General features: G+C 40.3%; 1 protein-coding gene across 3 annotated transcripts in view; it reads left to right on the top strand.

Moving 5' to 3' along the window:
- The first annotated feature begins 3,098 nt into the window (after positions 1–3,098).
- Positions 3,099–23,749, top strand: part of Armh4 (armadillo like helical domain containing 4) — a 114,557-nt gene continuing 93,906 nt past the window's right edge. For 2 of the 3 annotated variants that reach the window (XM_041633806.1, XM_041633804.1), the window contains exons 1-2: positions 3,197–3,415; positions 21,129–22,506. In XM_041633806.1, coding sequence (XP_041489740.1) covers positions 21,180–22,506 — 1,327 coding nt within the window. In that variant the 5' untranslated portion in view covers positions 3,197–3,415; positions 21,129–21,179. The other variant, XM_041633805.1, reaches the window with a different exon arrangement.

The raw sequence follows: 23,749 nt of genomic DNA, 5'->3' as shown, positions 1-23,749 counted from the left end.
CCTGAAGACAAAACTGTGAACAAGAGGTGAAACAGTACATGTTTAAATCAGATGTTGAAAATCATACAGAATTTTGCTCCTTCACTTATAAAGAGGTTTTTGAGGCTAGGCTGGAGAAGCCAGAAGATTGATCGGTGTGAATCCAGAATAAGTGTTAAATCATATAGATACATAAAGAGAGAAAACCTTTGTATTTTGACATTAAAAGCAAATGCTGTATATAAAATTTTTCATCCCAAAAGCACGGTATGGAAAATTTTTTATTACTGATTTCACTCCACCAGCTTATCTTACAGATAAACTGTGCACCCAGAACTATTTTGTAAGTTTTCCTGTAGTGAAGTAGTTTAAGATTGGACGTGGCAAGTATTCTGAAGAGTTTTGAATGCAAAAAAAATCAGAAATCATAAAATGTGTTCTAACCATTTTTATACCATTATCACCCCCACAATCAGGAAATTTCATTAAATACTCAGATTCAATCCCATATTCCTTGGAATATTGCTCCACACCAGAGTCCCCAGAAGTTCAGCTTAAAACATCAGAAGCATCCAGGAAATTCCCACTGTAAAATGAATCAAAAGGTCAGGGAAGAAAGCTTTGGAAGAAACCACAAGGCTCATGTGGATCCACTTTTAGGAATGCCAAGAAGGAAAGACAATCAGAGCAAAGACATAAATATCCCCTTTGCAAATGGAACCTTCTACTCCCTCCTTTCATGACTACACCTTCAACAAGTAGAATAAAATCTGCAGGATTCCGAGGACAACCACAAAATTACCATCTTGGATGAATGTTTCCACATATGCCTTTTAACTTCTCATTCTGTCCCAGTGCCTCAAATTTTTGTTGTGGGTTTTATTTCAAATGAAAATCCATCAGACTTCAATTAATCATCCTCCACCAACAGTAGCACTAAACCTGTATAAGTTCTGTCATGTATTTATCAGAACATCTTGATCATGTATTTTCAAGCCCAGAGATGCAATCTGTGTGTGTATTAGTATATCTGCTAGGGACACACTTCTACAGAACAGCTGCAATGGTATAGAATAACAGTTTCCCCACACAGAGGTCAGGTGAATGGGCACACTGACTCGAGCGCCCTGTGAGATGGGTGACAATAGCAGTGTGGCCAGCAATGCTCTGGTATTTTAAATAATCAAAGAAGGGACTGATTTTAAGCAGTATAAAATACCCAAGCTTCTTGTTCCTCATTTTCTAGTGCTGGCCTGATCAGATTAGATTAATAATAAACCAGAATTTGCCTTTGGCAAATGATAAAGATTCACAGGATGCTTGTAACTTATTGTGAGGATTAAAAGGATCCTTGTAGTGGTTTCAGACTGGCTACAGAGACAAGAGTAAACCATTGAGAGTAAGCACAAATAGTTCTTCTGTAATGGTATATAACACAGAATGTGCCAAAAGCAAACTGGTGTCAACACAAGTGGTTATTTCCTCCTTGTTGGATACAAAGCTGAGAGGTGAACTGTCCACAGCAAACACAGCGAGCTGTCTTAGTTTCTGTCTTAGACACATCCTAACTTCCAGACTTCATGGAGCATCTCTTTGGTGACTACAAGACTAAGTATTTCATCCTTGATGATACTGAAAGGCTGTAACATTGTCTTAGCACCAAAGACAAAAATCACCATAGAGAAGGACAGTTGTGTGCCTCCTTCAATAAGAGTGATGAGGAACAAAAGCTCTGGATACGGTTTGCTTTTGGCTTTCTTGATGTGCCCAGCTTTTCATTTTAAACTTGTTTTATCAACAACTTGTTTTATAACAAGAACCCTAAAAGTGGTTCTATCCCCTTGTGTCAACACCTGAGAGTCATATTAAAGAGGTGATACATTTCGAATAATTTCTATGCCTTTCAAATAGATTTTAATAGTTAATTAACTTTTAGGTGTAAAGATGTTTTGCTAGCATGGGTAGAAAGAAGATTGTGCACTACGTACATGCATTGCCCGACACCGTCAGTAGGGGGCACTGGGTTCTGATTCTGACTTACTGGAATAACAGATGGCTGTCATCTGTCCTTTTTGGTTGTTGGGAATCAAGCCCAGGTCCTCTGGAAGAACAGCCTCTGTTGCTAACTGCTGAGTCATCTCTCCAGCCCCTTTCTGCTCATTTTAATAATAGTCTCACTCTACATACCAAGGTTTTATTTTTAAAGGTTCTTCCATGATTGGCATTTGTATGATCAACATTTGTTTTGCTTTTGAATTTGTGTTTTCTACCTAATTCCCTTCTGACTCAAAACTTTTTAACTAGCCAGAACTAAGTAATAATCCAGTACTGACAGATCTAATGGAATGCAAGATTCCTAGTGCTATGTAATCCGTTCTAAAGCTCAGGTTCCAGACACTTCTCTGCCTCCATAATTAGAATGAAAAGGGGAAACAGTGTACCTGAGAGGCTCAAGGATGGCAGGCGTGGGCATACTTGCCTTAAGTCATTGAACCAGCTTCACTTTGGAACCTTCAACTTTGAAGGGACCACAGCACTTTTCAGAGCTCTAGTGCAGGTTTCCCAGTAACTTATGTGGTACCTCCTTGCTTTGCATGAGATGGAGCAAAGAGTCAGTAATCGGTCCTCATTTTTAACTCTTATTTTCTCTTTAATGGGAAAGGAACATTTCTTACAGAGTTCCTTTAAGACTCACCTTAGGGGCTCCACCAAGCTGTCCTCTGTTCCAGCAGGTACCACTTTGCAACAGGGGACTGAATGCCCCTTGTTTACCAGGCACCAGAGAAATTTCTGCTTGGATTGGAAAGGTACTCCTGTGTCCTCTCTGAAGGCACAGAGAGAGTTGACTCCGAAGCCCAGGATGTAAATAGGAGCAGCTGGGGGTAGGGTGTCCTGAAGTGCCCCAGGCGCGGGGTCCCACCCTGATGTAGCAGCTTGTGGGAGTGGAGTTGTCCAAGTGGAAGCTGTAGGGGCGTGGTGCTAAGGATTTGCCTGTCGTTGCCCCGGGGCGGGCATACATACTCGCTGCCCAATCCCTAGCCTCAGTCTCAGCCTTATGAATAAACAATAAAGCCAAGCGCCCTCCCTCTGGCATCCCAGACAGCCAAGGGAGTGTGGGCGGCCTCTATGTGGGTCGGTTGAGGCAGGGATGCCTAGCACCGGTGCTGCCGCTGTCCTCTGTGCTCAGCTGTACTGAACGCTCACAGGTGAGGAAAAGCAAGGCTTCTGCAGACTCGGCGAGAGGAAGGGGTGGAGCGGGATTCCAGGGCGGTACGTGGTCGCTCTGTGTTTGGGGCAACCCTGCGGTTGGCGGTGGAGCACCCTGCACCCTCGCCGGAAAGGAGCTGACTGAGCAGGGACAGCTTTGTGAACACTGGGAGAATCTTGCAGGCCTGGAAGGACTTCCAGCACTACTTGGTCCACCCCAGACTTACAGGTCAGTACCTGGGATCGGCCTTTGTGCAGACAGAGCTTCTAGGCTGGCTGCTTTTTTTGTTGGCTTTGCTCCTTGCATTTCAACCTTGAGGAAAAGAAGTTCCTCAAGACTGTGAGTCAGTCCTTACAGAGCTTGGATCGCAATGCCCCTGTGACTCTTAAAACCTCGCAATGAAGGAGAGAGATTGGGGGTTGGGTGTGTTGGCCTCCAGAATGGGTCTTGCTACTTTACAGAAAACAAACATTTCAGTGTTTGATACTATGAGGTCTGCGAGCCTTCTTGCTCTACCTGAGTTCCCCAGAACAGATGAAGGACGCTTCTAGGGAAGGTCACCTCATTAGAAAGAAGGCCTAGGGGTCAGGCTGGGAAAAGGCTTCACTGTACTTGATACTCCAGCATGGCACATGGGCACTGTCCTGAGGTGCTGAGATGTCGCACATGCATCCTGGTCACTGGCAGAGTCCAGGCAATGTATATATAATCATGTAGAAGATAAAACTCTGGCTAAGCAAGGGGACAGGCAAAATGGGACTCTCGAGAATTTGGAGCTTTCCGAGATGAGACATTCCTTTCTTTACTTAGAAAGAAAATTTGGGTACCAAATTAAAATGCATATCTCTTGGGGAAGATCGCAAAGAAGGCTGCTTCAAGTGCCTCCAATGTTTTCCCTTTGAAACTTAAGGAGAGTTAAGGCAAGTTCAGAAACCACCCACAGAGTTCTGAGAAAGCTCTTCACTGAGGACCAGTGCACGTGGTCAGAAATTGCCTGCCTCCCCTTCTTTCTGTGTTTTTTCTTGATCACAAGTCGCCTATTGAGCTCCTGTGTGCGTCTCCCTCAGTTAAGCATCTTCTGTGCTGGCAGCTTCAGCACTGAAGCCAGCAAATCATTAGCAGCATCATTCAGAAAGATTCAGAGTCCTGGGAGGGAGGTTCCACAGTGATGGAACACTGCTTCTATTGTGCAGAGGAGAGATTAAAGCTGTCTGATTCACTTGTGTGGATGAAGTTGAATTTGTTACATTGACTGTAATAATGAACCACACAGTCTTATGACCAGTCTGAATATTGATTGCAAAACTCCCAAGGCTCACCAAGGCTAAGGTAGCTACAGCAACAGAACCAATTAGGGAAATGTGGATTTGCCTTTGTTTTCATGCAAAGCATCTGACTATATATTGCGGGTGTTTCCTTCTGGAGTTTCACACCATGATAATTTGTCACTATAGAATATTTTATACTAAGTGTATGTAGAGAATAAAACTGAGGAATATGGGCTCATCTCTGATAGAAATCATTTGTCAATTGCAGATGTGCTTCACCCTATTCAGAAGCTCAAATGTCACCTTTCAAGTTGTATATATGTCTTCTCTCTCTCTCTCTCTCTCTCTCCCTCTCCCTTCCTTTCTTTTGTTCTTTCTGTCTTCCTTCCTTCCTTTATTTATTTATCTATTTTTCTTTTTCTTTTTGAAATTAGGTCTCACTGTGTAGCCCCAGCTGGTTTAGACACAGATGTAAACATGAGGGTGTCCTAGAACTCAGAGAGATCTGCCTGACTCTGGCCCCTCGTGCTGTGACTAAAGGTGTGGGCCACCATGCTTGGTGCATTGCATTGTGTTGTTGTTAATTGAATTTTGTTTATTCTAGCACAGGCAAAGAATCCCTTCAAAGGTAGTCTGGGTTTATTCTGTAAGATGAAAACATATTTTTTTCAGTTAAGATATGTGTGGTCAGTCTTATTTTTTTATATTGACTTTATTTATTGCCAATGAGAAAACTCTGTGAAACTTTTTTCGGCTTCCCTCGCCAAGTGAACGAGTTTCTTGAATCACAAAAGAGAGGAATAAAGTGTCATATTGGCCATTGATAAGAACTGCCTGACATGGAAGCAACTGCTTGCTAAAGGAAACTGCGCAGGACAGGATTCCACACTGACAATCTGAAAACGGAAGTTAGGTGAAGAACAAATATTCCACAGCTGACTGGTTCTCTAGACACTTGCAGTTGCCCCATCTTTGCACCTTGAGGCACGTGTCCATGGTACTATGTTGATATGTCTTATATTGCACAACGTTTGTTTCTTCAAACTGCTGTAAGGTTGCAGTCATTTTTTTTGTCTGTCTTCCACCCTTTGAAGGAAATAGCATGGTTATGATAATGCTGGTGGTCGTGATGCTGATGGCTTAGCAGGAGTCTCCTTATCTCTATGTCTCCATTTAATAACATTGTTGTAGTAATTTGCCCAAGGTTCTGCTAGAACTTGAATATTCTTTTTTTTTCTTTTTTTCTTTCTTGTTTTTTGTTTGTTTGTTTTGTTTGTTTTTGTTTTTTGAGACAGGGTTTCTCTGTCTTGAAACAGTCCTACCTGTCCTGCAACTAGCTCCTCTAGGCCAGGCTGGCCTCAAACTCACAGATATTCACCTGCCTCTGCCTCCCGAGTGCTGGGACTAAAGGCATGCACCACCACCACCCGGGTTGAATATTATTTTCTAATCGTCAAGGCCAGCTTCTCTTACCAAGGATAGGATGATATTCTTAGATTGAGAAGCGTGGGTATTTTATTTGTTTGCATCATCAAATAGACCGTAGCTCAGGAAAGAAGCAATATGAGGAACTCATTTATGATCTGTGGGGTGGAGAGTGCACTTTGCTTGTAGTTGACCCGAGCATTCTCCTCTTCTCAGTCAGCACTGGCCTAGGCTGCTGCACCTCTGGGGAACATACTTCTCCTGCAGCTGCTTTGTTCTTTTCTGGTCCACTGTGATGGGACAGGTTGCTGAAAGGATTCTCTGTCATCTCAACTTTTTAATTTACAGTAGAAGATGGATCCAGCCCTGTTCTTAGATGCTGTATTAGAGACCGATGACAGTTGCCAATATCGCATTGAATCAGAAATGTACTGACTTAATACCCAAAGACATAGCTAGATTAATGGGGCCATAGTTTGCTAATGAAATAGTATTGGCAAGGAGAACCTTTATACTTAGAATAAGACAAGATAAAACAGTGACAAATGGATCAATGAGTATCAAGAAAAGCACAAAGTAAAGAGAGCATTAAGAGACCCACAAAGAAGGGATGCTTTTTTTTCTCAATCAGAGAATTGCGAACTGGATTTCTGAATGGTGAGAGAGCCATTGAGAAACAAGCTGAGCTGATGCTGTGAAGCTTCTTGTTACCTATAACTGCTTCTCTCTCTCTCTCCTTGTGTGGTGTGTGTGTGTGTGTGTGTGTGTGTGTGTGTGTGTGTTAGAGAGAGAGAGAGAGAGAGAGAGAGAGAGAGAGAGAGAGCAAGAGAAAGAAACTCTCAAAAGCCAAAGCAAAGTACAGTGTAAATGATAACACAATTTGTTGGTACCGTTAAAGTGTCACATCGAATAATCAGCCCAAAGTGGGCAAGTGGTGAACACAACATACTGAGTCCTGTCAAATCTTCTGGTACAAAAGAGGCACCGAATACTCTCTTCCTTTTTAAGTGATTTTTTATAATACATACTCCCTGCCATCTATGGACTGCTTTCTCCATCTATAAGGCATTATTAGAAATGGTAGACAATGAAGACCAGTGCAGAAGAGGTGTAGTCTTGTTCTGAGTGAGAAAATTATAGGGACACTACTATAGGTAAGGAAGCTGAGCAAAAAGTAGGAAGGGAATTGGCCAGGTTTGTTTTGTTTTGTTTTGCTTTGGTTTTGGTTTTTTTTTTTTTGATAACAATTACCTGTCAGAAACATGGTCAGAGCTTAATAGGGGTACAGAGAAGAGCAAGTGTCAGGGCTAGTATGGAGGAAGCAGAATCAACTGAAAACTCACAAGTAAAGCATTTAAGAGGGAAGTGTATCTGCTGAAATTGAAGACTTCCTTGGCCCTGGTGGGTGTGGGTTTTGAATAGGAGGTGCGCAGCTGTGTGGTTATACATTTGGAAACATTGCATTCTGGCTCTTGGAAAGGTGGAGTGGCCAAATGGCAAATGCAAGAACTGAAAGACTGCAAAAGACCAAACGAAACTACATGCTATTGCCAAAACAAGTTAACTGTCCTCGGTAAACATGTAGCTTTCTCATCTAAAAGATAATCAGGATCATGGTAGCACCTACCTCTCCTGGTGGAATTGAATCAGGTAAATTTCTATCATGCCCTTATTACAAATTGGCACAAAGCATTACCCAAGTAGTAGGCACTCTTGCTTGATCACTATCAATCAAGATTTTATTCTGAAGAACAAGCCATCTGGGTGGTCTATAATGGATTATAAAGGAGAAAGTCTAGACAGAGTCACCAATTAGAATAATGATGATCTAGTTAGTAAGCAACAATTCCAAGAGGATAATGAAGGACAGAATTACAGAAGTTGGGACTCAGGGATTTATAAGAGAAAAATTGTTAGTGATACTGAAAGTTGGGTGAAAAAAAAATTTGTGTTTGACATGGCACCGAGTGGCTCCTGGGTTTTGAAAGGCGGCAGAAGATCCCATCGGGAACTTGAAGGCTATATGTCAGTTTGAGTTGCAAATGAATATTTTGTAGCAGTCAATACAGGATTTGTCCTTGCTTTAAAGTTCAAACATCGTTTGGATAGAAAGGCAAAAGAGCAGACCTACAAAAGGCTGCAGCTTCCCCATCACCCTACCATCCCAGCAAACAAAGGGAATCTGAGAGCAGGGGTTTTCCTCTCCATTCCTCCTCAGTCGTTCACAATATTTCTGTAAACATCCGTCAGTTGTCACAGCTTACCTATGTCTTCCATACTCTTAGGACAGTGTTCATGGTCCTTTTATAATAGACATGAAATTTAATTTTTCCTTTGAGTTTGGTCATAATAAAAATGATTGACATGCTGGGCTCCCTGTCATGTCTTTGCTTTGGTAACACAGTGAAGCAATAACGCTCTTCATCTCAGCTGGAAAACACAGAGAAGTAAAAGTGTACAAAACCTGATGATGAAGTCTAAGGCTATGTAGGGATAAGAACACGCCTTAGGGGGCGTGTTCGCCTCGGGCTAATGTCTGCCTATAAATTTGGCGAGCAAGCTCCGAGCGCTTGCTTCTGCTTTCCTGGTCTCCGCGGGAACGGTGGTTCTGTAAGTCTATTTCTACATTAAAGCTATATATATATATATTTACACTCTGTCTGCATTCATTTACGCCGTTACATTTTGGCGTCCAACGTCGGGCTATTTTGCCCCCGACTCAAGCGGGTAGCCCGCTAGCTAACACAGCACCCTCCCCGGTGCTGTTTTTCAGTTCGTGACTCCGGCCCCAGTGCCGAGTCCAAGACCCACTCGGCGACACAGGCCCATTCTGCCTGCCTTGGCTAAGTTTTGCAGCGGAACCCCACTGCCTGAATTAGCAGAAGCTCAAGTACTTGCGGTTTTGCAACAAAAGCTGCCACAGCGTCAGATTTGGTCTGTTACAAAGTGACTTGGCCGGTTGTGGTGGCCCACGCCGGTAGGATTTGCTGAAGGAGGCAGAGGCAGGAGGATCACAAGTTTGAGGCCGGCCAGGCAGTGGTAGAGCACGCCTTTAATCCCAGCACTTGGGAAGCAGAGGCAGGCAGATCTCTGTGAGTTTGAGGCCTGCCAGGCCTTGGTAGTGCACGCCTTCAATCCCAGCACTTGGGAGGCAGAGACAGGCGGATCTCTGTGAGTTCAAGGCCAGCCTGGTCTACAAGAGCTAGTTCTAGGACAGGCTCCAAAAACACAGAGACCACCACTGGCAGGAACCGATCTTTGCAGGTAAAAAAATTTTCTTTTATAAATAAAATGTCTGAACACATTACTGTTCAAGAATTTAATGATTTTTTTAATTGTACCATGTGGGAGATTTTACAAGAGGTGTCTATCACCCCACATATATGGATCCTTCTGGGATTCGTAGTTTTCATTGGCACCAAATGGTTTGATAATAGAAATATGATAAAGTCTTTACGAGACGAATCCAGGATTCTTAAGGTAGAGATTGAACGCTTAAAAACAATTGAGAATGACAACAATCTTCTCAAGAATCAGTTTGAAGTTCTCCAGGCTGATAACAATATTCTCAAGAATCAGGTTGAAGTTCTTCAGGCTGATGTTAAGGAGAAATTCATTACTATGGAAGAGGGAACAGCTGATCTGGACCATAAGATTCAGTCCCTTTCTGTAGGAAATGAAACATTAACTGAGAGAATCAAAACTGCTGAATGTGACAATCGGATTTTGTCTAAAGCTTATGACAGATTGACGGAAAGATTGTCAATACAAGAAGGCACGGTTTATGCCATAAAAATTATGTCCAAAGATGAGATGTTATCTCTAACGGACAAACTTCATAATTTAGAATCCTCAATGAAGGCTTTGGAACATAATTCTGGACAGGAGATTCAGACATTGCAGAAGGCAATGGTGAATAGAATTGAAAAGATTGAGGAATTTCTAAATTCTGATGAGGAAGAGCAAAGGGTAGAAAGGAAAATTTTAACTACATCTGTGGGTAAGTCTCTCCGGGACAATTTCCACAAAGCTCTACCTACAGCTCTACCTGCCTTTCCAGTAATAACAACAGAGAAGGTGATTGGTTCCAAAAACCCTAGGGTCATCAAGGAGGATACATGGGAACCTGTGCGTATGAATGATCTCAAGGAAATAAAACAGGCTGTCATGACTTTTGGGATGCAAGCCTCTTTTGTTAAAGAGATGCTAAGATCTTGGGCCACGACAAGCAGAGCAACCCCCTCAGACTGGCTCCAGCTGAGCTCTGCGGTACTCGAGAGTGGACCGCAATTGAAATGGAAATGCTTATTCAGGCAAGAGGCTAGACTCTTAGAACAGCAGGAAAAAGTGAAGGGAATTGACATTTCCCTAGATCAAATTCTAGGTGAAGGGCTCTTTTCTGATCCTCAGGAACAAGCTAATTTGGATGAAAACACACTCTCCATGTGTACTACAGCAGCCTTAAGGGCTTGGGACAGGGTACAAGACCCAGGACAGAGAATGGAATCATTTGTCAGAGTTAAACAGGGTCAGAGAGAACCCTTTAGTGACTTTTTACAAAGATTAACTAAGGCTGTACAAATAGGAATATCTGACCCAGAAGCAAGACGTATAATGATTGAGTCTTTGGCTTATGAAAATGCAAATGTGGAATGCAAAAGGATTTTGGGTCCTTTAAAGCTCAGATCAGCACCGTTGGAAGAATGGGTCTTGCATACACTCAATGTTGATACATTTGATTATGGCACTGAAGCATGGGTAGAAGAAGCAATTTCCAATGGTAAAAGGAGACACCAGAATACCAAATGTTTTAATTGTGGAAAAATGGGTCATATTAAAAGGAATTGTAAACAACGGATTTTCAGAAATAATAATAATAATAATAATAATAATAATAATGCATCTTTCAGAAATAATAATAATAATGCATCTTCTAGAAATAACAGAAATAGGAGGACTCAGCCTTCAGGTTTATGTAGAAGATGTGGAAAGGGCAGACATTGGACGAATGAATGCAGGTCTACAAGAGATAGACAAGGCAACCTGATACAGCCGGGAAACGTGAGAGGGGGGGCCTCACAGGCCCCCATGGCAAACATGGTTCAGTCATATCCAGTTTCTGCAGAGAACGTGCCTCATCAGGACAATTAGGAAGCCCCATGCCTACTGTTACAAGCAATAATGATCAGAAAGATAAGTTACGTGTGTTTTGGCAAACTTCTATAAATGATCAAAGACCTAAACTGAGAGTGTGTGTAAATGGCATTTTTATTACTGGCCTGCTGGACACAGGTGCTGATGTAAGTATCATTACCCCAGAATCTTGGCATCCGTATTGGCCTCTTCAGAATGTAAATGTTCAGCTCTTGGGAATTGGAACCCTATCTCGAGTAAGGCAGAGCACGAGATGGGTTGAATGTATAGGGCCAGAGGGACAAATAGGAAAATTAAAGCCATATGTAGCCAATATTGCAATGAATTTATGGGGTCGTGACCTATTACAACAATGGAATACTGAAATTAACATTCCTGCTAAATCTAGAGCCTATATTTCTGAGAATAATATTAAAAGATATTACAAACTGAGAAAACCAGCCATTCGGGCTGTAAAAGAACAAGCAATTGATGTCCCTTCAGAGATACCAACAGCCTTGCCTCTAAAATGGTTGACTGAGAAACCAATATGGACAAAGCAATGGCCTTTAGCTGAGGAAAAGTTACAGGCTTTAGAACAGCTGGTACAAGAACAATTAGATGCTGGACATATAGAAGAATCTACCAGCCCTTGGAATTCTCCTGTATTTGTGGTTAAGAAAAAATCAGGTAAATGGAGAATGGTGACAGATCTCAGGGCCATCAACAAGGTTATTCAACCTATGGGCCCTCTGCAATCTGGAATTCCTTTGCCCTCTTTATTACCAAAAGGATGGCCTCTCATAGTTATTGATTTAAAGGATTGTTTTTTCACTATACCTTTGCAAAAAGAAGATAGAGAAAAATTTGCCTTCACAGTGCCTAGTTATAACAATTCTCAACCTTCGAGGAGGTACCACTGGACCGTTCTCCCCCAGGGTATGTTAAATAGCCCCTCCCTGTGCCAATATTTTGTGAACCAACCATTGCAAATAATACGCAAGAAATTTCCCAAATCTATAGTATACCATTACATGGACGACATCTTGTTATCCGATTCAAACATGGATACCTTGAACAGACTGTTTGAAGAAATAAAGATACTTTTACCTAAATGGGGATTGCAAATAGCTCCTGAAAAGATTCAGAAGGGAGACTCTGTTAATTATTTAGGTTATAAAATAGGTTTGCAAAAAATTAAGACACAAAAAGCACAAATTAGGAGAGATCGCCTACGGACTCTTAATGACTTTCAAAGACTGTTAGGAGACATTTCCAGTCTACGACCAGCTATTGGAATAACACCTGATCTAATAATTCATTTGAACAAAACCTTGGATGGTGATAAGGATTTAAACAGTCCCAGAGAATTAACAGCTGAAGCAGAAAAGGAACTGACAATGATTGAGGAAAAATTACAACAGGCACATGTGGACAGGGTGAATCCAGAGCTCGATTGTATTCTCGTCATACTACCATCAAAAATTTCTCCTACAGGAATTTTAATGCAGAGAGATGATATTATTTTGGAATGGATCTTTTTACCACATAAACCAAGTAAGAAACTGAAAACTTATGTGGAAAAAGTCTCTGAGTTAATTATAAAAGGCAAGCTGAGACTTCGTCAACTAGCAGGCATAGACCCAGCAGAAATTATAGTGCCTTTCACTGCTGATGAACTAAAGAAATTATGGGAAGATAATGAACCATGGCAAAGAGCTTGTGCTAATTTTTTGGGAGACATTAATAACAACTATCCAAAAAGCAAGCGGCTTAACTTCATAAAGAGAACCTCTTGGATTCTTCCTCGAATCGTCCGTGATGCTCCAATAACTGGAGCCCGTACATTCTATACTGATGCCAATAAATCAGGGAAGGCAGGTTACAAATCAGAAGACTTGGATAAGGTGGAACAAAGTCCGTATAATTCTGTCCAGAAGGCGGAATTATATGCCATTCTTATGGTGCTAAGGGATTTTAAAGAACCTATTAATATAGTTACAGATTCACAATACGCAGAAAGAGTTATTTTACATATTGAAACTGCTGAATTTATACCTGATGATACTGAACTAACCTCATTGTTCCTCCAGGTTCAAGATTTGATCAGGAACAGGCTTTGCCCTATGTACATAACACACATCCGTTCCCATACGGGTCTGCCAGGTCCTCTAGCACAAGGTAATGCAGAAATTGATCAATTATTGATTGGTAGTGTGCTAGAAGCCTCTGAATTTCATAAAAAACATCATGTTAATAGCAAAGGTTTGAAGAAAGAGTTTTCAATTACATGGCAACAAGCTAAAGAGATTGTAAAGAAATGCCCTACTTGCTCTTTCTATAACCAAACGCCACTGCCTGCAGGGGCTAATCCAAAGGGCACCCAAAGGAATGAAATCTGGCAGATGGATGTGTTCCACTTTGCAGAATTTGGCAAATTAAAATATGTACACCACACCATAGACACGTATTCAGGTTTTCAATGGGCTACTGCCCTGAGCTCAGAAAAGGCTGATTCAGTAATCACACATTTATTGGAAGTTATGGCCATCATGGGTATACCTGCGCAAATAAAGACAGATAATGGTCCAGCATATGTATCTAAGAAAATGAAATGCTTTTTTGAATATTATAATATAAAACACATTACAGGTATACCAAATAATCCTACAGGTCAGGCAGTTATAGAAAGATCAAATCGTACTATAAAGGATATGCTGAACAAACAGAAAGGGACCGAAAATACCCCCAGAAATAGATTACATAATGCTTTATTAACCTTGAATTTTCTTAACGCTAATGAGAAAGGAACGACAGCAGCAGAAAGACATTGGATAATGGAAAAGTCTGCTGAACTAAATCAACCGATTTATTTCAAAGATGTGCTGACCTCTCAGTGGAAGCCAGGAGATGTGCTACGTTGGGGAAGGGGTTTTGCTCTTGTTTCCACAGGAGAAGAAAAATTGTGGATACCATCAAAATTAATAAAGTTTCGATTTGAAGAGGAGAAACCTCTTGGAAAGGAGAAATGACAACTCATCCACAACGATGATATTCATACAGGTGGTAAGAAAAACATATAAAATGGGGGCAGGGTTCTGTTCTTATCTCCACAGGGAAACACTCATCTTTGAGAAATTCAAGGAACCCTGGTTGTTTGGATACTGACAGATGGAAAAATACCTGCCCAATAGGAAATATCAAGACAACTGAATGGGTTGTGTAAGTAATATTAAACCATATTTCTAAATTTATAAAGCTGGTTTTGAAGTTGGACTCTGGCTCAGTCCCTCTCCAATTCCAAGCCTGTTGGTAAGAGAAAAACCCAGAGTTTCTGGAATTTCTGTCTCATGTCAAGAGCCATGATATGGGACAGAAAGAAATATGAGTTTAGAAAACATCTTTGCATTTCTTCATATCTATCATACTTTTCATTGAATATATCTATCATGTCTTTCATTGAATATATATATATATATATATATATATATATATATATGTCTATATGATTAATGTTTAAGTTTTTTATAATGAACAATGAGTTTTTCCTGAAGTGACATTTGAAGTTTCCAGGAAGAAGATGGGGCCCCATAACAACAACTCCACCTGGTTGATATGACGTCATGATACTGATAGCGCTACTACAAGACCTGCTTTTGATACCAGCTGCACAAGACAGTTCCAACTTGGTTAGCTGAAATGGTGCACATCTTATACAACATTTTGGCCAGACCTGCACGAAAATACTCAGAGACTATTTGCAATTTTAAAAGACATTATCTTGAAATTTAACCATCATTTTACTTTCACAGGATCCCCCAGAAAGAACGTCGCCCCTATGACAGCAGGAAGTAATTCTAGAGAACGACGTCCCCTCTCCCAGTAAAGTTTGCCCTTGGGTTTAGGGACATCATTTAGGGGTTGATTATAATTAGTATATGATTGAGGGTTGGGAGAGGAATTTTATAAGCTCAAGGATCATTTTGAAAAAAAAAAAAAAGAGGGAATGATGGGATAATAGATTTATAATTGTGAGTTACTGCTTTTAGACAAATATATTGGTATCAATTCTTGTATAATGAAACAAAGTTAAATTATATGGACTATTGTACGCATGCATGTTTCTACCTCTGTTTAAAACATTTTTATGTATTGACATATATTGTATTGATATATATATTGTATATATTTACCATATTGCAGTGTACATTTCTACCTCTGATTAAGATACTTATATAATATTTGTGTATTGATATATATTTACCTACTGCAATGTATATTTGTACATTGTTTATATTTGGAGGTCATTGTCCTCATTTGTTTCACAGTCGTTTATTGTCTTAGTCTTTAAGTTAGATAGATATTGAGAATTATATAGACTAATTGTCATCTAAGTTTGTCATTTATAATTAGACTAATCAGGTTCTTTAGATATATAGAGATTATACTCAGTATAGATAGATAATCTTCAACCTCTTCAAAGAGCTGTAGAATATGGCCTTTAATCTAACTCAGAGTTTCGTGATAGTGAGACACAATTGCTCCTGGCAACACCGCTCTATTCCCGAGAGAATGTTGAGCACCAAAAACACTCCACCTGGAGCCTTTCTATTTTGGCAGAACTGGCCTTTGGGCAAAGAAATGCCCATACCTCAACCACTGACACAGATACAGAGCGTGCATCAATGGATAAAACAGGACTGTCATATCCTGCCAAGACAGGGTAAGATAGTTTTGAAAAGTTCCTTGCCTTTAATAATGGTATGTCAGTTATGTTAGGCCTTAGCCAAAATTGGTTGACTCAACGTTGCAAACGAGACTTTGGGTGATTGCCCAGGTAGTCAGTTGTCTCTGTCAATTGTTGCACATTTTGGATATATCTCGTTTGTTGAGTAGTGTTTATTCCCTTCTTAGATCTTTGACTGAGTTGAAGATTATATAATTGTAGTTACTCTTTACATTATTTGGATTCCTTGAGATAGAATGTTTAGCAAAGCTTTTGTTCTCAATATTGTTTGTTATATTTATTATTTGTTGTTATTGTATGTAGTTGTATTTGGTTTAGTTCTGTCTTATTTAGACAAAAAGGGGAGATGTAGGGATAAGAACACGCCTTAGGGGGCGTGTTCGCCTCGGGCTAATGTCTGCCTATAAATTTGGCGAGCAAGCTCCGAGCGCTTGCTTCTGCTTTCCTGGTCTCCGCGGGAACGGTGGTTCTGTAAGTCTATTTCTACATTAAAGCTATATATATATATATATTTACACTCTGTCTGCATTCATTTACGCCGTTACAAGGCTACAGTATTTTGTTTGTTTGACACTTTTCAATGTCACTGAAGCTTGACTCTGCCCAGGCTTGACAAAGAAGCCTGTGTCTATTTAAGATTGTGAAAGATAATGCTTGGCAGAACAGCTTATCTGCCCACCCACCGGTGGCAGAAATGCAACAGATTGCTCAGACAGCCAAGCCATTAGACAAGCTTGATAGGGAGTGACAGACAAGGTGATACTGATTAGCTCTCTAAGAAATGCTCTCTAAGCTAGGTGGAGCTAGCATCTACTACTTGGTAGGAATTTGGTCAGTTTGTTGAGGTTTGTCAGAATTAACAGCTATTGAAAAACACAGCAAGACAGCACCCAGAGATGCAAGATGAACAGTATGAGAGGCATTCCTTCCTTTTCTTCCTTATGTATTCTGATGACTGAGATAACTTAATGCAAGACACAGATGCTCATCAGCAGTGAAATATTCCCTCTTTTCTCTTTTCCCAGCGGAGTAGCCTAAGGACATTTGTGACTTTTCAGACAATATTTGTTCAGCATTTCCTCTCTCCTGGACACCTAGCCACATAGAGGGTAGAGTGTAGAGGGAAGAAAGAAAAGGCCACAGACCACAAAATATGTTTTATGTGGGGTTAATAATGTTATTATTACCGTACTATGGTCACTCTTTTGTTCATATATTCTAATGTCATGCTATTTCCGTTGTCTGATGTTAACTCCTATGAGAGGAATTGGATGTGCAATGGGCCTGGAAGATGAAGGGATTTGAAGTCATCTATTACTTTCTCTGGGTAGCAGAAGACTACTTGCTGCTGCCATTTGTACTGCCATTATTTCACTCTCTCCTAAAGTTCAGATGTGGAGAAAAGGAGCATATGGCTTCAGTACACAGACACACAAAAGGCTTGTGGCTCACCCCCACTTTCTCTGCTGTAATTGGATTCAGAAAGCAGGTGCCCAGCACTTAATCACAGAAACACCATCCTTTAGGGCAGAGGCAGATTTCCCTGCACACAGACCTTTAGAATTCTAGATGTAGATGGAAAAAAGACCCTGAAGGGAATTCTGTCTGGAAAGGTGGCTGAGGCTACTGTTAAACCTTTGCATTTTCATCCTTTCCACTCAACCTAATTTGTCCATAAAATTTTTTTCTCAGTCAACAAGACCACAAATAATAAAAAAGTACAATACTCGCTCGCATGTGTGGGTACCTCCACTCCCTGAAGGAGACATATTGAGATTGCAGAAACATTCTTAGTTTTCCTTCATGGTAACAGTACATGAATATATACTCACAGAAGAAGACGATTCTCAAAGTGTGTTTAGTTAATGTCCTGTTTTATCCAAGGGGGAACTGAAGCTATTTGTTCAGCTTTTAACAAGAAAAATAGATTCAGTAATCATTTCCTGATGCTAGTCCATGCCCCTCTAAACTCTGTTACAGTCCTTGATGTTTCCTGCTGCTCTGATTTTATCCAGAGGCATAGCATCGTGTAGACTGAACTCTTAGGCTGTGTTTTGAACTCAGGACATTATGCATGCTAAGTAGGCATTCTGTCACTGAGCTGCAGGTCCAGACTCCAGGGTACTTCCTCCCTCCTCTAGTATATTTAGTAAGATTTCGTCAAATGGAAGGAGAATGGGTAGCTTCCTGAGGGGATCTGAAATAAACCAGAAACTTCTATAGTTATTATCAATTATTTGGTCTCTTACAATTTCAATAGAATTTCCTAGTTCAGTTTGTCTACACAGAACACCAAAAGTATGGACTCATTGTCCATGGATACTTTATATTCACATTTCTCATTTGTCCTTGTTTCAGAAAAGAAAAGTGAGAAATTAGGACAAACACTCTGTAGGCATATGTCACCTGGACTAAGATATTTTCTGGCACATCAGAAATAGAATGATATCTCAAATGTTGGCATGCATTGGGATGTGTTATTTCTTCTTCTTTTTAAAATCAAATGTCTTCTCCATATTCTCTCTTTTTAAAATGATGCTAGATAGAGGTAAGTTAATATTTAGTTAAGGTTATTTCAATTTTGCTGTCTAAATGATATTTTTTATGATCTTGGTGGTGTGGTGGCGTGGGAGGTTGGACAGGATTGTTTCTGCTAGTCTCTCTGGCTTCAGCTTCCCTTGGCTCCTAACTATATGATCTTGGATGACACGGTCCTCTTCTGTGATGTGGCATTCCCCTCTGTATGCTATGAATATACTTTATTACCATTGATTAATAATGAAGCTGCTTTGACCTATGGCAGGGTAGAATATAGGTAGGCAGGAAAATTAACCTGAATGTCAGGAGAAAGAAGGCAGAATCAGAGATACCATATAGCTGCTGAAGGAAAAAGACACCAGAAACTTACTGGTAAGACCCAGCCTCATGGCACTACACAGATTAATAGAAATGGATTAATTTAAGATGTAAGAGCTAGTTAGAAATATGCCCGAGCCACTAGCCAAACATTAGTTGTAATTAGTAGTTTTTGTGTGATAATTTGCGTTCACACAGACCTGTGACAGCTCATGAGTGGGTTCTCTTCCTGTATTTCCCAGAAGCTCTGTGGAATCATGATTCAGTGTAGCACACTCCCTTAGAAATGCTGGTGTTCAAGGAAGGCAAATGTCTATTTCGTTATCCATTTCTGAACATGGGGAATTTGGATGCTGCTCATCTGAGTTCTTCTGACTCAAGCCATTTCAGGAAAGCTTGAGAAGGGCTAGAATTCATTTCACCCATGGTTCCCTAAATGGTACTGGTGTTGTTATGTAGCCTCAGGTCCAATCTGTAGATTTCTTTCTACATGTTTTTTTTTTAATCCAGTTTTCTTTTCTTTTTCAGACATCTAGATGCCTCAAGAAGCTAGCTTTTCCTTTTTCTGTTTTAAAACAACCTTTAAGACTAAATGGCAGCCCAGGCAAGGTGGTGCTTGTGTTTAGACCCAGCACTTGTTATGCAGAGAAATATAGTAATATTTTATTTGTATTTTAATAAATAAACCTTACCTGAAGATCAGAGAGTAAAACAGTCCCACTTATTAGCCTTACAGACTAGGCAGTGGTGACACATACCTTTAATACCAGTAGCCACACTAGTTTGCCAAAGAAACCGGGTGGTAATGGTAAGCGCCTTTAATCCCAGCCCTAGAGAGGAATATAAGATGGGAGGAGACAGCTCTCAGGCTCAGTCTCATTCTCAGATACCTGGAGGCAGGATCACCATTTCAGACTGAGGTAGAGGTAAGAGCCAGTGGCTGGCTGTTTTGCTTTTCTGACCCTCAGGATGAACCCCAATATCTGTCTCTCTCTTTTTTTTTTATCATACTATAGAGGCAGGTAGATTTCTATGAGTTCAAGGCCATCTTGGTCTACAAAGTAGGTTCTTCAACAGCCAGAACTACGCAGAGAAACCCTGTCTCAAAAAACAAAACAACACAATAAAGACATAAGTGGGATAACATGTGAAAGTTTGTTATGCTCCAGGGAAGAATGGCTCATGAAAAGGGGTTTTCTGTATTTCTTAACTTCAAATTATGTAAATCATCTAGGCAGTTTAGTTGAATACACTTGAAAGAAAGAAAAAAATGTAGCCATCATAAGGATGGGTGTTTGATTTTTATATTTTAATTTTGAGATTGAGTCTTCTAGAAAACTTAACGGAACCCTAGATAATTTTTTTGTATTGTGTTGGGAATTAAGGTTTGGTAAATTTTCAATAATGTGAAATCAAAAAGCTATACACAGGACAATGGATAGAAAGATTTTTAGACTTTTAAATTGTGAAGTGATGAACTGTTTTAATTTATAATTACAGTTTTAGATATAATGAGACTGTGAGTAGTTTGAAGAACATAACAAACCTAATTCCTCTAAATTATAGCAAACCAGCAATAAGTGCAAACTTAACATTTTAAAAATAAAAAACGTTCACATTGGCTAAGTATCTTTCCTGGTTCTGAGATTTTGGAACATAAAGATATTGTGTATATGTTTTTCTTGTCATTGCAAAGAATTTGGACATTTTTAAAGATAAGTTTTGGCTGAAAAGTCATTCACATGCATTTTTAAACTCATGAAAGTAACTGATTTTCAGTATGTTTTTATATTCATCAAGTTTTAAAACATACTTTCTATTGTGACCACTGTAGAAAGAGACCCTAACTGGGAAGGAGGGGGGATGGTTCATTACAGTTTAAGATGCTTCATTACAGTTTAAGAGTGAAATAAAACCCTCAAATTCCTCTCTTCCATTTCTGTACTCGTGAAATCCAAGCTAAGGGCAATAGCAGATGTGGTATCTGGTTAGGTCCTGGTTCATAGAAACTAAGTGTTTATGTACCCTCACATGATAGGCAAGAGGGTAAAGGAATGTCTAAGGGATCTTTCACAGGGAACCTGGTCTTATTCATTAGTGCTCTACCTTCATGACAGAATTTTCTAAAAGCCTCATCTCCCAAAACCATTCTTATTAGGCCTCGTGTGAATTTTAGGGCCACAAACATACACACCGCAGAAACACAGGAGTTCTTTAAGTGTATTTGTAGCATTTACTTTCTATCTCATAGACATGGTGCTATTTCTGCAGTCATTTTGTGTACAATTTTCTAGGGAGCTTTAAGTTAAATTGTCTGCAGAATTCACAGGGGAAAAGTGAACTGGGTTATCCATGTCTCAAGAGGACAAAGAAGTAGAACAGCCACCTCCTATCTCTCTTTTTTTTTTTCTGGGAGGAAGTCAATGAGATATTGTACTTCAGACTTAAGTTAAAGGAACTTATGTACAAGATATCTCCACATGACAGTGTGCTGTGCTTTACTTTTCTACAGGATTCGATTGCTGGAACTGTCAACTCCTGCAACCTGTATTTCTCTTCCACTATGAGCAGACCGACTCTGTTGCCCAGCTCTGTGCCTTTCTGTAGCGTTCTCTTCCTTACCTTAGCCACACAATGTCTAGCTTTCCCAAAAGTGGAAAAGAGGGAGATGGCACATGCTTATGCCCAGACAGAGCAGTCCTGGAAGATGGACACAGGTGAAGAAGAAAACATCTCCTCTGCTCCAGAGCACATGTCCCAGCAGACATCCTTTGAAGCTCCTATGGTACTGTCTGTGGGACCATCTGTGATGCCATTAAATAAAGTCTTCTCGGTCAACAAAGAACACCACCGCCCTGGAGCTGGACTTCTGAATCCTAACATCCCTGATCTTCAGTCTTCCACTGAGCCAGCGGTCTCAGCCGCCAGTGAACAAGGGCATGGTCCCAGTCAGCTTGAAGGAATGTCTTCTGAACAGAGACTTCCCAAGGCCTTGTCAATCATTGCTGTCTCTTCACCTGCTTCTCTTAATCCTCACCAGGAGGGGCCCCAGAGCAGCTCTAGCACCCAGCCCATTGTAGAAGGGATCACAGTTGTAACACGTGACTTCCTGAAATATGTGGATAATCAGTTGTTTGCAACTGAAAGTCAGGAAGCAGTTAGCTTGGGACATACACCTTCATCTTATATAAATACCAAAGAAATGCTAGCTGCCAGTCCAAGAACAGAGAAAGCTGACGCAGATGCAGCCAAGAGGACGACTGCCTTTCCTGGGGTCGATTCCACAGCAGACACAGAGCATGATGGGGAGAGGCCCTCGGAGGAATCAGATGACAATGTGCAGACCACTGCCACCACGTACTTGGAGATAACCCCTGAGGATGCTCTGAATATTGATCCATCAGCTGAGAGTCTTCTGGGGGACCTCAAGGTCACAGTGAGTGTCAGCACAGCTGTTCCGGTTTCTTCTGTCCCAAGTGATGAGTGGGATGACACCAAATTTGAGAGTGTAAGTCAGGCAAGGACCACAGATTCAGGAGACCATGCAGAGATTCGGGTGAGAACAGAGCCACCACATGGAGCACAAGAGAGCTTTGAAGGGACTGAGGGGAGCCCCACTTCCACAGAGGTTAACAGGGTGGCTCCCTTGGGGACAGCTCTGGTAAATGCACTGGAGAAAGAGAGATCACCAGTCCTTGCCCATCAGATTCCCTTTAGTCCCATGAGTCTGACAGAAGACCCTGAGGTTTCCACTATGAAACTGTTACCAAGTGCTGGAGACTTCACAGCCTCCACCCTAGAGCACAGGACCATGCTTTTCTCAAAGACTGAAGTTTCTACCTCTCAAGATGAGTCTCAGACACATCAGGGAGTAAAAGATATGTTAAAAGGTAAGAGGTAAAAAGTAAAGAATGAAAACAACAATGAAAATATCCCAAATGTTGTTTAACTCGAAAACTTTCAATTTGGATTTATTTTTTATTTAATTTATTTATTTTAATGTATTTGAGATAAGATCTTTACTTCTCTATACAGTTTTTGAGATAGGCTCTTGACTCCACTATTTTCCTACCTTTGCCCCCAACTCATGGGACTGGAGATGTGTGTCATCATGCCTGCCTGGTTCTGTTTGTTTGTTTACTTTGGTTTTAGCCTTAAACTCACCATGTAGTCCAGTTGACCTCAAGCATATGACTGTCGCTAGCTCCTGAGGAGTGAGAGTTTAGAAGTGGGCTGCTGTCTTAGGCTTTGGTTACATTTTTTCATGGTGACTTAGAAACAGTTACTCTAGTTTTAACCAAATATAGAATACTCAAATAAATCATATATATTCTATTAAAAAATCATATCCCACATGTGTCAAGGTCTTCACCTAAGGACTGTTTCCTGTACAACCCACCCCTCAATGGGATGCTTGGAGATGTTTTGAGTTCTTTTGGCTGAGGGATCCTACTGGATCTTTTGGTTAGGGGCCAGGGATGCTTTAGAACATTCTATATCTGCAGGACAGTGTCCAGAAACAAGGTCTTAGCCAATCTATCAACAGCATTGAAACCAATGTATATTTCAAATAGTTGAATATTTTTCAAATCTTTTGTCATGACAATATAAGTACATATGTAAGTACAAAGGAAGTGGGTATATATTTTAGTTTCACAAAAATATATGGTACCTATTTATACCTAAGTATATGCACATCTCTGGTATTTCTCACCAAAAATAATTACACAAAATTTATCTTGTAGTTTTAACCACTTGGTTCTCTAACCTTATTTAACCCAAAATAAATAGTTTAGAAATAATATGTAAAGAAAATATAAATCATCTACTGGCTTCATTCTGGATTTTCTACTTTTTCTTGGCCTCCATATTATTTATTTATTTATTTATTTTTTAATTTTTGGCCTCCATATTTTTGACTATTAGAAGGTGAAACCCTAATATTAGTTGTTGATGGATTATATTTTTATTCTGTGGTTGGTCACATAATATCAACCGAAAGGAAAGACTTTGTATAAAATGAATATATTCATTGCAAATTGTTTTAGAATATGCAAATCTTATGACCTAGATCAAGTAACCTATTAATAAAAAGGAAAGAACAGATTTGTAGTATGACTTATAAAGTTCTGT

Source organism: Microtus oregoni, unplaced genomic scaffold, assembly GCF_018167655.1.
Source record: "Microtus oregoni isolate MIOR12 unplaced genomic scaffold, Mior012 000045F_ref0000178, whole genome shotgun sequence".
Taxonomy (NCBI): Eukaryota; Metazoa; Chordata; class Mammalia; order Rodentia; family Cricetidae; genus Microtus; species Microtus oregoni.
The sequence above is the reverse complement of the archived record's forward strand: the minus strand, read 5'-3'. Positions and strand labels throughout refer to the sequence as shown.